Genomic DNA, 16,444 nt, shown 5'->3' with positions numbered 1-16,444 from the left:
GCTTTTGGTTTGAGGCTTGAGCATCTATAATGTTCGAAATGAGAAACTTAAATCTGAGACGGGCTGCCACTGGCATGTGATGCACACACATGCATAAAATGACAGAATAAGCCAGCATGCTCCGTAGTGGAATATCACAGATGTTTTCCAGACCCCCTCGCCCTCCCTCTCTCTGTGTCCTTTTTTTTTTTCCTCTTCAGGACTTATCGACCACCACTGCTCACAATTTATTGGCGCCTTTACTTTCCCTCAGAATTAATGACAGAGCAATTATGAAGAGGGCCGTTCAAAAGCCTAATGGGAGATGCAGTCTGTAAATGCCTGCAATCAGACAAAGTGCAGAACCAAGGAGACAGACAGACAGGGAGATGGAGAGAAAGACAGGCAGAGATGGCTTCTTATGAATCGCATTTTAATTTTACAACAAAATCTTTCAAAAGAACATCAACATTGCAGTACATTCATTGTTTCTTATCACAAGCTGTTATTAGAAAAATATTTTTTAAATCACTATCACTTTTATACAATAACAATGTACATAAGGACATTTTTGTAAGTGCACAATAATTAACACAATTATAAGGCTTTAATAATGTGAACATTCTCACCTTTACACATTTGGCTGTGAAAATGGTTCTTTTATATGCTGTAAAACTGTTGGGAACATTTCCACAATGTAGAATTGTGAAAATGGTGTGATCTGCCAAGGCCAAGGAGGAGAAGCTCTCTCACTCTGTGATAAAAAGCACCACAGTTATGATACCTTATGAAAGAGCAGAAGACGAGGCCAGGAAGACCTCAATTACACAGATACTGAGATGAGCTTAAACAGAAGCCCTCAGGAGCAGTGCCACACAACACTGACCTGAGATCAGAGGTTAAAATACTCAAAATATACAGTGGGAATTAAAAAAATTAATTGAAACAGTCAAATAAAATGATCAAATATACATAGTATTAACTAGTGAAATGTCCCTTCATTTGTTATTTGACATTGTTATTTAGCATTTTCTCTTTAAAAGGAGAAATTCAGTCATCATTTACATGTCATTTCAAAATTGTATGATTTTCTTTCTTCTGTGGAACAAAAAAAATATATATTTGGAAGAATCTTCCCACTGCTCTTTTATAGCTATAAAAAGGAATAAAACAATGCGGGCTAGATGCAAGACATGAATATTATCTGTGAATAATGACTTAAAAGTTAGCTTATTTCTCACATAAAGCTGTAGTATAACTTTAGAAGACTTGCACAAATCATATGGGTTGACAGACATGGTCATGGTCAGTATAAAGTACTGAAGGGATGACATTTTTTTTTGTATGCCAACCAGGAATGTACAGTGGCCCCTGCTTCCCTCGACAAAAAATCAATAGGATTTGTGAACAACAAAAGTTTATGTTTCATAAATCAACATTTTGAAGCCTAAAATACAATCAGCAGCAATAAAAGGCTAAATTTAGGCTTTAAATGGACTACACCACAGCCACATGACTTCAACGTCACCATCACCAAGCACAAAGCTATTTCAAATCTAAGGTGGAAAGTTGTAGGGTTAAAATAGAGTTTACAAGAGCATGAGTATAGAGTGAGGGCACGAGTGAGGTATATGTTGTAGAATATAATGTGAAAATATCTTTAGCTTGTTTTAACCACAGACCTTATTTCAGATATTTAACCAAAAACACATTGACTTCAGAACAATGGAACTCATTTCTTGGATTGTATAGAAAGAGCTGCTGGAAAATCTTCAACAACATCAACAAAAAATCTAATTTAGGGTTCCACAAGAAACATAAAATCAAACAGATTTGGAACGGCATGAGGTAAATGATAACAGAATGTTTCATTTTTGGGCGAATTGTTTCTTTTAAGTTTTTAAAGAAAAACTGGAATCTATGAAAATTCATTTCAGTCAGTAGAGACTGAAGACCATGAGAGTAGATCATGTAAAATGATAGATTTGGTTATTTTTATAGGAAACGGTGCCACCTACAGTAAATAAGTAAATTGACCAAAATGTAGTGTAAGATGCAGTGTGATCCGACATCCGATACCTCTGTCAGCTTTTAAAGATTTGACCGTGTCAGCCAGGGAAACTCCTAGGAGATAAACACAGTCTCATTATGATACAAACATTAAAGACAACAAAAGTTTACACATGAATAAACTCCATTGAAGTTTACTTCTAAATGCTTTTGTAACACTAGAAAGTTTCCATTCATCGTTGGGGAAGCCCTTTGAGTGTCGGTGTGAGAGAGTTTCAGTGTTCCAGCTCGCTATGACACCCAATCCTTCAATACGTCTGCGTGTGGTTGCCAGGATACAACCAGCACAACAAAGAGGGTCACAACTTTCAATAATGGGGCCTCATAACTTTCAAGAATAGAAAGGTCAGATATGTTTAAGGTGTGTGTATATGAGAGAGGGAGGTATAAAAAAAGAGTGTGTTAGTGTTGAAATTTAAGGTTACACAGGTTGTGATGTTATGGACACTTAACACAGGCATGCTGTACATGTCAAAGGTCCAACAACCCCACTCTACCCAGTTGCCAATAACTTAGATTCCCTGTTTTTCCTGTGTAAGAATATTGTGTTTTATATGTAAGGAATAATTGACGACAGGCCATTGAATTATTAGAAAAGTAATGCACACCCGAGGTGGTAATGCGGTCACGACGCGAAGCGGAGCGAAGCGTCATTTTAGAGTTAGTAACGGAGGTTTGAGCCACTGATAGCAGACTAATGATGGGGACACACTTACGACTTGCTGAAACATTCGAAGACTGACTGTTTCCATCGACTGTAGCAGGTCTTAAACACAGACTGTGACGCGCTGAACACGCGTTTGGGCATGATCAGTCATAACGTATCAAATTACATTCATAACTGGCCTTAGTCAGTGTGTCCCGGCTTTTTTATGCAGTTATTAATGCTGTTATTAGAGAGAGAGAGAGAGAGAGAGAGAGAGAGAGAGAGAGAGAGAGAGAGAGAGAGAGAGAGAGAGAGAGAGAGAGAGAGAGAGAGAGAGAGAGAGAGAGAGATGTTGCAATAATGAGACAGAAAAGCATGTGCGTCAATATTATTATTTATTTATTAATTAAATTTGTTTTAATTAATTCGTCCATTCTTGTTTTCTATAATTGACAGTAGATAACCCAATAAATGAAACACACAAAGCCCTTTTAACAAGTAGGCCTATCAATAATTATTTATTTGTTATATTATCTGGAATAATTACGAAAACCCAGCAGGACTATCAATTTATTTATATAGCCTATTCAATTTAATTATCTATTTAGCCTATAGATAGGACTACATACTTTATTTATTAAAATTAAACTGTATGTGTCCATTGATTGTAATGTATGTGTCCATTGATTGTGAAGTTAGACATCGAAAATTGCAGATCAAGTGCATGGGGCTGCATGTTTTTTTCTTGTTATGAATTGTATCCTATTTACCGTTATTACAGTTAACTACGCGCAGTGATATGGAACTGTAATGCGGTCAAACCTGCCTGGAACTACTTTAGCCGTGCGTTTCCCTTAAAATAATTGCACACCTTAGAACGTTCTCAACCAATCAGAATCAAGCATTCAACAGCCCTGTAGTCACTGATCTATATAATGACATTCTATATAGATCAGTGCCTGTAGTATAAAAATTGTTATAGAGCTGGTAAGTCCCGCCCATCCGTAAAACTCCAAGTGGACCTCTAGGTTGAAAAAGCGTCAATGCAAGTGAATGAGAGAAAAATAATTATTTTCTGATCCCGTTTGAATTGTGCCATGAATGTGAACATATGTTGTCTGTGAATTTTTTATATAATTTCTCATGTAACGAGTTTGACAGTGTATGTATGATTCTTTGGCTAGCAGTTGTGGAATAGACATAACGAGAAAGACTACACGTCACATATGTGACGTCGCCGCATAACACATTTTCCCTCCACAAATCACGGTGCGATAATCTAAGGAATTAGATCGAGATGCCTGTGTGTTTTGTACCCAAATGTCACCATTCAAACAAAGGCATGTTTAGCGGGATCCGTGTGCTAGTGGTGGTGACGTATATCAAACGTGTCGAAAGCAGCGAAGAGTTGTAGTCCACAAAGTGCTCTCACACAAAGTCTAACCGTATGAAAATTCTACCCGCTAAATTGTAGCATTCTTTACACGAAATATTATATAAAAAATTCACAGACAACATATGTTCACATTCATTGCAAAATTCAAACGGGATTAGAAAATAATTATTTTCTCTCATTCACTTGCATTGACGATTTTTCAACCTAGAGGTCCAGCGGGGTAAGCGGAAGGGGCGGGACTTACCAGCTCTATAGAGAGCCTAAGTCCCTCCCCTTCCGGTCGACCACCATGGGACCTTATTTCGGAAAAATATTGCATGGTAGTCAATGGCGAGAGACAACAAATATTTTGATCTCGTTTGAATTGTGCCCTGAATTACACATATGATGTTTGTCAATTTAAAAGATACATTTTAAAGTCAAGAAAGTCGCAGTTTGATGTAAAACTGTTGAGGTATAAGACTGTGAAAATACGTAATTAAAAAGACTACAAACCCAAAAGGCGCACATTTTCTCTCAATGAATGAAGCTAACTTTACTGAAGCTAACGTCTGTCATTTCGTCTATAGTCTTACGTTATAATCGAAACGTTACGCCGTCATGCCTGAGTGTTTTGAACCAGACTGCACACACACGAGCAGCGGATCTCGCTCGTTGTTTCGCTTCCCGGGAGATGTAGTTCATTGAGCGATTTTCACATAAAACTAAATGTCACTCTTCTGTTTTATGACAAACTGCGACTTTCTTGACTTTCATAATTATCTTTTAAATTGACAAACATCATATGTGTAATTCAGGGTACAGTTCAGACGGAATAAAAAGATAAGTTGTCTCTCGCCATTGACTACCATACATATTTTTTCCGAAATAAGGTCCCATGAGCCGGAAGCGGAGGGGCGGGACTTAGGCTCTCTATACTATGGGGCTGTTAAATGCTTGAAACTGATTGGTTGACAAAAGTTATAAGCTGTGCAATTATTTTCAGGGAAACGCACGGCTAAAGTAGTCCCAGGCAGGTCTTGTACCGCATTACGTAAGGGATAATGTAGAGCGAGGCGGTTGTTACAGCGAATACAACATAGACAGTAAAAGAAATACAACCCCGACAGCCTGATCAGGACCCCGACGCGAAGCGGTTGTATTCGCTATAACAACCGCCTCGCTCTACATTATCCCGCTTATTACATGGCTACCTACCAAATAAATCAATAATTTGACATAAAATATTGATTTAAAAAGGATTTAAATGAGTTTATCCTCCAGAGTGAACAGAACTGTGTCCATGGCAACGCTCTATTTTTCATGACAACGGTGTGTTATACTTAGCAGCGGTCTGTTATCAAGAAATAACAGACCGCATTCTACATTAAAATTCAACCAAGCCATGTAATAAAGTTTCATATCACTTCGCCAAAAATTATTTGTTATTTCAGCCTACAACAACAAAGCAACCAAAACCTGCTACGACACTGACAAAGTAAATAAATATAGTAAACAATAGGACAAAAATGAAAAGTTATTTCCGTGTTTTTGCCATAAAATAAAATTTTATTAAAGCACATTTTCTCCTTTTCCCACTCACTCTCCCATTCAAATGCATACAGTACGGACACACACTCGTACAGAAACGTGTTGTCATCGCTGCACTGATGATTTTATCAGTAAAATAGTTTAGCAAATTAAAAGCTACATGACATTTCTCAGTAGCGAGGTAATAACGGCGCTGTTTTTGGAGCAGATAAACTTACAGTTTCTCTTATAGTAGAGATGCTACTGCCAAACACTGTTGAGACACGCATAGACTCGGGTAACTTATGCTTAATCTCGCTCTCTCTTACACAACATCAAATTTATCTAATTATTGATAATTGCATTAAGTAAAAGCATGAAAAAAAATGCAAACATCGTTTAATACAAGTTTTCCCCAAAAACTTTAATCATCCCAATATAGACTTCAGTCGTAATTCATATTTTAAGCTTTGTCTAATTGTAATGCTCTATAATGTGACATGTTGTTTGTATTGTATTCTTGCAGTTCTGTAATAAAACAAGGTGATCAGACTCTGAAGTATTGCACATTCACATTCAGTACGGCTTGCGCGGCGCGCTCCCCTTTAAATCAGGAAATATTTGACACCTTTTTTCTTTGTTTCACAATACTCAATTAATGATTGTAAACTGAGGTGGGTGTCTTTAGAAGAAGTATCTGTTCTGAATTTTACATAAATAAATCACAACAATCCCATACTATGGGCACAGCCATTGATACAGGCTGCAGCGGAGGTTCCTCTATTAATGATATTCCAACTGATTTAACGAAAATGCAAGACTGCGTGTGTGTGCGGTACCTGTTGTTTGCGGTCTGAGGCCGGGTCTATAAGTACGTTGATGAGGCTGGGCATCTCTGTGTTTTTCAGACTCTCCTGTAGTGCACTGCGGAGTTCTTCCACCGTTCGAACCAGATACCCACGACCCCTAAACGCAGTCATCACCTGCTCGTACCGTGCCTCTGGTAGCAGGGTCACCGGTGGAGCACTAAGACACACACAGGTCAGTATTATAGCCAGCGTTTGATACCAGCTGACTTCAATAGAAATGAAGCCTATTGATAGCTATCTGTTACACTAAATTAAATTCATTTTTAACATTAACTTATTGACTCTAAATGTATATATACAATTTACAGGCCCCAACATTTTAACCATCTATCCCAACAAATTTGTATTATCTTCATTCCATCTAAGTCCCTGATAAGTTGGAGTGCTGCACACATTTTTATGGAAGCTTGTCTCTGCTATGGAATAAAAAGGTAATTGCTACATTTTATCTCACAATTCACACTTTTTTAGTTTGTATCACACTGCCTTTTTTTCTCCGAATTGTGAAATATATAAAGTCTGAATTGGCAAGATATAAAGTCGCAAAACTTACATCACCATCTATTGTCAAAAATGAGAAACAAAAGGAAACAAATCAAGCCATTGAAGCATATCTTCATTTCTAATAGTTTTTTTTTTGCATTGAAATGTAGAGACTGTAAATTTGTATTATATAATATAACATTTACTTTCTGTCCACGGATTTCAGTTTCAGGCGCCTCTGCTTTAGAAGGAACCCAGAACTTTCCTTAGGCTCAATACTCACATGGTGGTCATGTCTCCCATCTTTTCCATCTCTTTCCATGTTTCTGGATCCACTCCACTGTAGATGCCATTGTTGTTGATTACTATGATGATGATGGGCAGTTTATACCTATTCAGAATTAAAAGCAGTTATAATAACGCAGACCAAATAGAACCATTATAAAAGTATGCACACCGCACAAACGTCCTGAAGGTGGAGCTCCATGTCTTAGACAGTGTTGGGGAAAGTTACTTTGAAAAGTAATGCGTTACAATATTGCGTTACTCCCTTAAAAAGTAACTTATTGCGTTACTTAGTTACTTTTTTAGAAAAGTAATGTGTTGCGTTACTTTTGCGTTACTTTTTTTCCACCTGGGCTGGGCTTGTTTTTTATGCCAAAAAAGATATATTTTTGGGCAAATGTAAAGACCCTTTCACACCAAAAGTGAAATAATAAGCCTCAGACTGAAGGAAATGCAGATTTACTCCTGTACAGTTGAGTACAGTAGTGTTCAGTAGAGGGCATCGCTCAAACAAACCTTTCAGCTGCTGCTGTTCTGGGTAATAGAAGAAGAGGATGCAGGAGAAACAAATTTAACACTTACTTTACCAATAAAAACATAAAAAAATCTATAGTCGTTTTTGCTTATGGCTTAACTGAAAAATCGGAGGTCAGAAGCAAGTACTTTGGTCAATAAAGATTAAATGCATACAAATTTGTTTTAACATATTTAGGTATTGGAGGTTTGCATAGTGTTCTGATTCTGCATTTCACTGATTTTATTCATTTTGAGGAATATTGAATCTTTTTTGTGCAAGTGAGATGAGTAAATCCACGCTAGCATTTAATCTAGAACTATAATAACCATCATGTTTACACACAACGCCTCTGCACTTCGATTTGTCTCAACATTAGGACAGAAAAGCAGTCAGTCAATAAAGGGGAAAACAAAGTAACTTGCGTTACTTATTAGAAAAAGTAACTCAGATATTTTGTTGTACATTTTAAAAGTAATGCATTACTTTACTAGTTACTTAAAAAAGTAATCTGATTACGTAACTCAAGTTACTTGTAATGAGTTACCCCCAACACTGGTCTTAGATAAATAATGATTAGAATGATGCATCATGATGTGTTTTTCACCTGCACATGGTCTCCACCTCCATGCCAGAGAAACCGAAAGCGCTGTCTCCCTCTACACACACCACTCTCTGAGCGCTCTTCTGCGTCTGCTCCAAAACTGCTGCGGCAATGGCAAAGCCTGGACCCACCCCCATAGTGCCAAACGTGCCTGCATCTAACCTGTAAAAGACATTCAGATTACTGCTCTGGACAACATTACAGTAGAACTCAACATTTAATAGAGCTACCTCTATGGTACATTCTTTAAATTTCCTTTTCTGAAAAAGGGCAAAGAATCCTAACAATACGTCAATATGTCATACAGCTAAAATGAAAATTGTGTTATTCCTGTGATCGAAACATCCCAAAAGTTGTTGTCTCATGATCAAAACATAATAAAATATGTTTTTTTGTGATCTAAACATTTGTTTTGTTTTTATAAACAATTTTCTCATTATCTAAATATAGCAAGTTTTATGTGTGTGATCAAAGCAGTGTTTTTCTCATGATTTAAACAACAAAAGTTGTTTGTTATGATCCAAACAAATCCAGTTCTCATGATCTAAACATAACAAATGCTGTTATCTAAACATTAGTAGTTCTTGTGATCTAATTTAGCAAAAGTTGTTTTCTTATGTTAGTTGTTATCTAAACATTAGTTGTTTTTGTGATCTAATCTAACAAAAGTTATTAGTGTTTTACAGTGAATTTAGAACAGCTAAGGGGCGTTGTTAGGCACGACTGTTCTAAATTCACTGTAAAACACGGCTTCAAGGGGCTTGCTTTTGTAAAACGGTTACTCCATAAAATATTCATTTTAATAGTTATTTTATTCATAAAATAAACACCAGCAAAAAAAAAATATAACGTTATAACACATTTATTCCTCCGCCAAGCAATGAAGTTCCAAAGAGGTTGCCAAGCAACACATGCAGCAACAAACAATCACAAATGGCAGTTGCGCAGTTGCAGTTCCATTAGAATTCCACTGGAGGTGATCGCGGGCGAGTGCAGAATGAATGGGAGTCTATGGAGCTAAACGGCTAAATGTATCTCTTTCTCCTGCTTGTCGTTGAATAAACATAGATTTTATTGTTGATTCCGCAAGTTCAATATAGATTATAGACCAAAAGTCGAATAAATGAGTACTTATGTCCTTTCGATTTCTTACAGGTTGGCCCGTTGTTGGCCGGAACACGCTAGCATTCTGCTATTATGTGACGTCATCACATTTTTGAACGGATTTTTAGAACAGATAAGTGAACTTAAAAATGCAGTTTTCAGCTGAGTGTATTATCTTAGCCCTCCCTTTTGAATGCAACTTTCAGATTACTTGACAAAAAATTACATCCTGAGAAAAGTGGATTTCTGGGGGTGAAACCCCATAGACTCCCATTCATTCTGCACTCGCCCGCGAGCGCCTCCGCATGGACAGAGACGTGTTACTGCAGCCAGTCCAGAAACCGGAAGTAACCAGACAGTGCCAATTCTCTTCAATTAGACATTCTCTGGTAATACTAATGTAATGCGGTCACAGGTGTATGTTTGTTGAGTCATTTACAGCGGCTTAGAACGCGGCTAAACCAATCGGAATCAAGGACCAGAACTATCCGTTTTATAAATTACGTTTTCTCATAATGTAAACATAACAAATGCTGTTTTTTCGTGATCTAAACATAACAAAAGTTATTTGCTCATGATGTACACATAAGTTTTCACGTTATAAGTAAATTAAAAAACAACAAAAGTTGTTTTCTTTTAACCACAACATAAAAGGTAGCTTTCTTGTGATCTCAACTTTCTCACAGCAGAAAAAATCTGTATGTCGTCCTCCATTTCTCTCATCACACACAAACCATTTCCTATTTGAAATGTCACATCAGAGGTATCTTAAAATTGGCCATTGTCATGACAATCAGAGCACATCATTTTTTCTGTCCCCTGTTTATGTATGTTAACATTTTCATTTGTAAAGAATGATTCACTGTTCAAGTTGAACCAATCCCAGGTCTGGATCTGGACAGCTAAACAGTGAATACTGATCTAGGGATAAAAACAAGGGAGAGCATCATCTCTTTTCCAGCTGTGAACAGTGGGGCAGGAACATGTCTCTCACCTGTGTCGCGGGAGGTAATTGAGCAGCATGGTACGGCCAATGTCCATCGTGTTCGCTCCCTCACTCACTATGATGCAGTCTTTGGGCAGGAGCTCAGAAATGTGGTGGAACGCTGTGTAGTAGTTCATGGGCAGAGTGGACTGGAGAGCAAGAGTCTGTGGGACACAATAATGGTTCATCTAATACTATACATGCTAAACTCACAGTTGATATGTTTACATAAAGCTGAATCATCAATTGAAAGCAATTTTATTATATCATGTTACTACTAGCACACAAGCTCACCTTTGATATCTGAGCATTGGCAGTCATTTTGTCCCTCAGTGTCACCCACCATTGTGAATCAGAAGGAAATCTCCAGGACTCTGACCTTACAGTCTCCAACAGCTTTAAACCAAATAGAAAAAGAGATTTAAGGGGCCATTTCATGGAAAACATGATTTTCCATAAGTTTTCCACCCTTTTAAACTGCAAAATGAGCACATTAACATATAGCCGTCCATTTATACTTATCAACACTGATTCCGAATTCTGTAACAGTGGATAAACTGTTCCTCGTTTCACAGGCAAAGACGTAAGCCAATAAAAACAGAAGCCATTGATATAGAAAAGCCTTAAGTTAAAGGTATAGAAAAACTGCCATTTTAATAGAGAAAATAAATTAAATGATGCATTTTTGCTAAAAACATTTGTGTAACATTATAAGTCAAACTAAAAGGAAATAAATGCTACAAAACATACTGTATTTCATAGGGATATTGGGAGTCTATAGAACATATACTCTTAGAAAAAAATTACCATTTAAAAAGGTTCTAATATGTACCATTTAGGTACCAATATGTACCTTTGAGGTACTTATATGGTAAAAAGGTGTACCTTTTGAAAGCGTACTACCCGAGTGACAGCTTTTGTATCTTTTTTTCTGAGAGTGCAGATTGTCATGATGCTAACCAAAAAACATTGCATTTATGTAAGATAACTCAGGTGATACTGTAATTTACCTGGCTGACCACAGCCCGTATGTCTCCAAGCAGAGCAGATGCGGCTCTCACATTATTACTCAACTCCTCAGCACATAGATCCACCTAAACAAATTCACAATAAAGTGAAGATCATTTAGTAATTTTAAAGACTCCCTGTTGTGCAAATTAAGTTTTTAATGTTGTTTATATATTTCTGTGGTGTTTTTAATATGCTTTAAGATGTTCGAAGCATTTCTAAAGATGCTAGTTTCTAGAAGGCAACTGCCTGACTCGAAATAGCGAACGGGAACATGGTTTGTGTACCATTAGCAACACATCAGTTGTTTTAAAATGTATTCAAGCCAAAGGCTAATCCAATAAAGTACCGCTATGTGTCCGACGTTGTAGAGAGCGGTACATAAAATGCATTACCATTCTGAAATATCGCCTTGTAGACGACCCTGTATAATTCGTTCAATTTCTGGTTCAAACATGGCAGAATTAAACCAATATTTCCACTTGCAATTGTAGCGTTTACTACAGTTGACCGAATGGATCAGGGAGTTCCACGTACACTAAATGAAGCAAGGGTGTAGAGTTACATTCAAGCTAGTTTATTAAAGGGATTGTTCAGCCAAAAATGAGAATTATGTCATTAATTACTCACCATCAGGTCGTTCCAAACCTGTAAGACATTCGTTCATCTTCAGAAACACAAATGAAGATCTTTTTAATAAAATCTGACAGCTTTCTGTCCCTCCATGGACAGCCTACGCAACTACCACTTGCGCAACTTCCACTTTCAAGACCCAGAAAGGTAGTAAAGACATCATTAAAGTAAATTAAAGTAATCCATGTGACTCCAGTGGTTTAGCCTCAATTTTATTCTCAAAATATTAATCTCCAACGAACGAGAGCACCACAACGTATGCATGTTGTTTTGACATGAGAGCAGACGTTTATGCGTGAATGGGCGTTGGAGATTAATATTTTGTAAATAAAGTGGTAAATTATGTATTTTTTTAGTAAACCGTACTCGCATCGCTTCATAAAATTGAGGTTAAACCACTGGAGTCACATGGATTGCTTTAATAATGTCTTTACCACCTTTCTGGGGCTTGGAAGTGGTAGTTGCATATATTGACAAGATAAACAAATGTCTCACGGGTTTAGAACGACATGAGGGTGAGTGATTAATGACATAATTTTCATTTTTGGGTGAACTAACCCTTTAAGGCATGACGAAATTATTTACACAGGGGAAAAAAAAACATTTAAATATGTAATTTTGATTATCAAAGACGAGTTTTAAGGGATACAATTATTGACTGCACTGCAGATGGACTTTAAAGTCTTTTCGCTGATGTTGCAGAAACTTACTGAGTGTCCAGGTTGAAACTAACCTGAATGATCTTCACATGAGGACTGAATCTTGGTGGAAAACCAAAGTGCAGGATCCAGTTGAGTCTGGCACCCAGCAACACTATAACATCAGCCTGCAATAGAGCTCTAGAACAGAGAGAGACGGGCATCACGTCACATCCATCGGTTCCATTAAAAAGAGATTTTGTAAAGATCATTTAGACACATTCACACACATACCTGGATCTGGCTGCAGCAACACAGTTGGAGTGGTCATCCGGCAGCACTCCTTTCCCCATAGGTGTGGGAAGGAAGGGGATTCCAGCGACCTCCACCAGCTCCCTGATCTCCTTCTCCGCCCTGGCATACGCCGCACCTGCACCAGATCACAGCTCAACACTGCATGCCTTGAAGATGCTCAAACATCTGGCTCATTCAGTTCTATTCTGTTCACCTTTGCCCACGATGATCAGAGGCCTCTGAGCCGCTTTGAGGAGCCTGACAGCCTGTGTGATCTCCCTGCGGTCAGCCTGACTCACAGGAGGAGCAGGACAACAGGAAACAAACCTAAAGAACAACGAAGAACGTGTATACAAGCAATGCAATTGTGCATATTTCAAGATGCAAAAGAAAAAACACCAATAAGTGATCATCACATCATAAACTACAGTTAGTCCCCTTTGCTATGATTAATCTTCAAGTCTACATAAAGCTCACCTGACACTGGTCCGGTCTATTTTGGCGTTCACCATGTCTCCAGCTATGTCTATGTAACAAGCTCCTGGGCGGCCATAAATGCTGCTCCTTACAGCCTAAAAAACACAAACAGAACATTGTACATTGTATATTTCGCCTACATTAGGAGCATTTAATTTCAGGAACCCATTAAATGTTTGACAAACCTAGGGCAGTGCTATTTTAGTATGTATTGATATTTTGAATTAGCTTTTATTTTTCCATTTTAGTTTAAGATTTAGTCACTTAGTTATGCGTTTTGTCTCAAACTTATTCTATTTCAGTTTTCTAATTTTCGTTTAAGCTTTTCATCTTATATTTACATCTTATTTCAGCTTTATCAATTAACGAAATTTATAATTAAAAGTTTTAGTTAATAGAAACACTGAAACTAATTGATTCTGTTTGTTTGGGTGAACATAACTGACATGTTAAGGAGCTTGGCTCTAAAATGTATATCAACTCTTTTGTTTATATCATATAGATGGCCTCAAAGCTGACAGACATGGACTACAAGCCACAAAACATGGGGTTTTAAAACACAATTTACTTTTTCGACTACAGCTGGTATCATCTCAAGGCTGCTTGGTCGAGCAGAAAACTTGCTATACAGACGACAAGCTTCAACCTGATGAGAAACGAGAAAAAGAATATCACAGGTTAAAGAGACACAAGACAATAAATACAAATGATATGTTAAGCACATATAAATATATGAGATGAATCACTAATTATTGAATATTTGAATCTATTGATTGAACGCGTTTCATTTATCAGTCACCAAATGCTGTTTATTTGTTAGTTAATGTATCAAATCAGTAAAAATACTGAGATACCAGAGGCTATTTTGTACCAAAGCCAAACATTTCCAATCGACCCTACTTGAGGGAACTCCTGAAAAGCTCCTGTGGTTTCTTGGTTCCTATCAGATGAGCCGCCAATGACAATGACAGGCCTGTGATTTCAAAGAAGAGAAGAAAAGTACAAAAATGGCCCATTTGAGGTCAATTCCCTTTCATTTTAAGTGAATTCAGCTGTGTGGGAGTTCGCTACCAGCAGTTCGTGTTAGCATTGGCCATTCCTCCGAGAGCATGAATCAGCCCAGGTCCAGACACCACCAGGCACACAGCTGGCCTAAGGAAAGGAAATATTACTTCAGCAAAACAGCATGAGAAAAAACAAGTTATAAATGAAATAAATGAACTGACATATTCATACCATCCTGTCAAATACCCAATAGCAGACGCAGCATAGCAAGCCTGTTAGGAGAGAGAAGATGCATGGAAACACAGACCCAGACAGTCTTCATTGTAATGAAAGCACATTTAAAAATAAAAGTGGAAAGAGAGACTGTCTTACTGCTTGTTCATTGCGCATGCCCACGTACTTGATGCCCGCCGCTTGGGCAGCCATGGCCACCTCGATGATAGGCACGCCAACAATGCCAAACATGTACTCCACATTCTGCAGATAAATATAAGAAAAGACATACCTAATAGGCAAACCAATATGTTAAATATTCGTTTTAATATTTAAAGTATTTCTGGTAATCCAAGCCACAATAAAAGAAGCAGTACATTTAGGCCAGGGGTTTTCAAACTGGAGCTACAAGAGAGGGAGGGACCGTGGAAAAATGTCTCGAGAAAAACAGTGTACATTTTAAATTAAAATAAATAATAAAAATAAGATTATATGAACAAACAAACAACTAACTAACTAACCTTGATTAAAATATACAAATATTAAAATAAATAAAATTTGATTTATTTTAAATAAATACATAATAAGCAATTTGATTCAAATAATATACAAATAATTAATAAAATAATAGATTTTTTTAAATAAATCTGATTAAAATGAACTGATTTAAATAAATAAGTAAATCAATAAAACTGATTTAAAATAATAAATGATACATCTCAACACAAAAAACAACAACACACCTCATGATATTTATAAATTGTTTTAATATTTAATTATTTTTTCACAGTTTTAATGGGGCGTTCTAAACATGAATATATATATCTGCCTTTAAATTTTTAGGATGGGGGTCCCTCGCACGAGGATAATCATATTTGGGGTAGACCTGTGACATCTAAAAGTTTGAAGCCCCTGATTCAGGCTACATATTTAGTCAAGATGTTAGAGATTTCTTTTTTTAATTTTTTTTGTTTATCTAATCATTTTTTGAACGTAAGGTGAAATACACACAATTTGTCATCTCCGTATTTAACTCCATGCCTGGTTTAGTGTTTTAGATCACACATTTATTGACAGCTCTTTTGCGCATGCGCGGAACCTTTGACACACTGTCCAAGTTCAATAGTACAGCAGGCGATTCTTTGCCCGCATATTACAATGGAAAAACAACAACACTGTAAATAAAATACACGTTAATGACTTGGTGCTATGGAAAAAGGTTTTGTTTAGATAGCCTATTTTGCAAGATTATTTCATTTAAATATACAGGAGAAACTTAAAGAAAACACTTTTTGAAAAGCATCCCGGCAACACAACACAGACCTGAGATTTGAGCGCCTCAGCGATCAGCTGAGCTCCAGTAACTTCATCCATAATCAACTTCACAACAGACTCATTTCACTCATATGACGTTACAGATATCAAACTGCTCCTCTGTCCTGCTGGCTGCTCTTCTTCTGTGGTTTGTGCTGTGTAGTTGCAATAAAATGAAAGCGCATGTCTCCACCTACTGGATAAACCGGACGTGTCACTCTCACATTTGTGGCAAAGTCTGGTCTCCTATCCCGTTCTTATGGATCTAGAAGAAGATGAAGGTGTGTGTGTGTGTGTGTGTGTGTGTGTGTGTGTGTGTGTGTGTGTGTGTGTGTGTGTGTGTGTGTGTGTGTGTGTGTGTGTGTGTGTGTGTGTGTGTGTGTGTATGTGTGTGTGTGTGTGTGTGTGTGTGTGTGTG

At 37.2% G+C, this 16,444-nt stretch overlaps 1 protein-coding gene across 1 annotated transcript; it reads right to left on the bottom strand.

Annotated features, from left to right (window-relative positions):
• Nucleotides 1-1,762: 1,762 nt before the first annotated feature.
• hacl1 (2-hydroxyacyl-CoA lyase 1) lies at nucleotides 1,763-16,181 on the bottom strand. The gene is made up of 17 exons (XM_056234428.1): nucleotides 16,036-16,181; nucleotides 14,872-14,976; nucleotides 14,731-14,771; nucleotides 14,566-14,646; nucleotides 14,395-14,467; nucleotides 14,063-14,140; nucleotides 13,495-13,589; nucleotides 13,232-13,344; nucleotides 13,018-13,153; nucleotides 12,819-12,924; nucleotides 11,455-11,538; nucleotides 10,739-10,840; nucleotides 10,454-10,608; nucleotides 8,359-8,517; nucleotides 7,236-7,343; nucleotides 6,440-6,626; nucleotides 1,763-2,103 (listed from the first exon to the last, which is right to left on the bottom strand). The coding sequence occupies exons 1-17, from the start codon at nucleotides 16,084-16,086 to the stop codon at nucleotides 2,071-2,073; spliced, it is 1,707 nt and encodes a 568-aa protein (XP_056090403.1). The 5' UTR covers nucleotides 16,087-16,181; the 3' UTR covers nucleotides 1,763-2,070.
• Between the last annotated feature and the right edge of the window lie 263 nt (nucleotides 16,182-16,444).

The sequence above is a fragment of the Rhinichthys klamathensis genome, unplaced genomic scaffold, assembly GCF_029890125.1.
Source record: "Rhinichthys klamathensis goyatoka isolate OS25496 unplaced genomic scaffold, OSU_Roscu_1.1 h1tg000395l_1, whole genome shotgun sequence".
Taxonomy (NCBI): Eukaryota; Metazoa; Chordata; class Actinopteri; order Cypriniformes; family Leuciscidae; genus Rhinichthys; species Rhinichthys klamathensis.
This window is presented reverse-complemented; position numbering and strand designations above follow the sequence as displayed.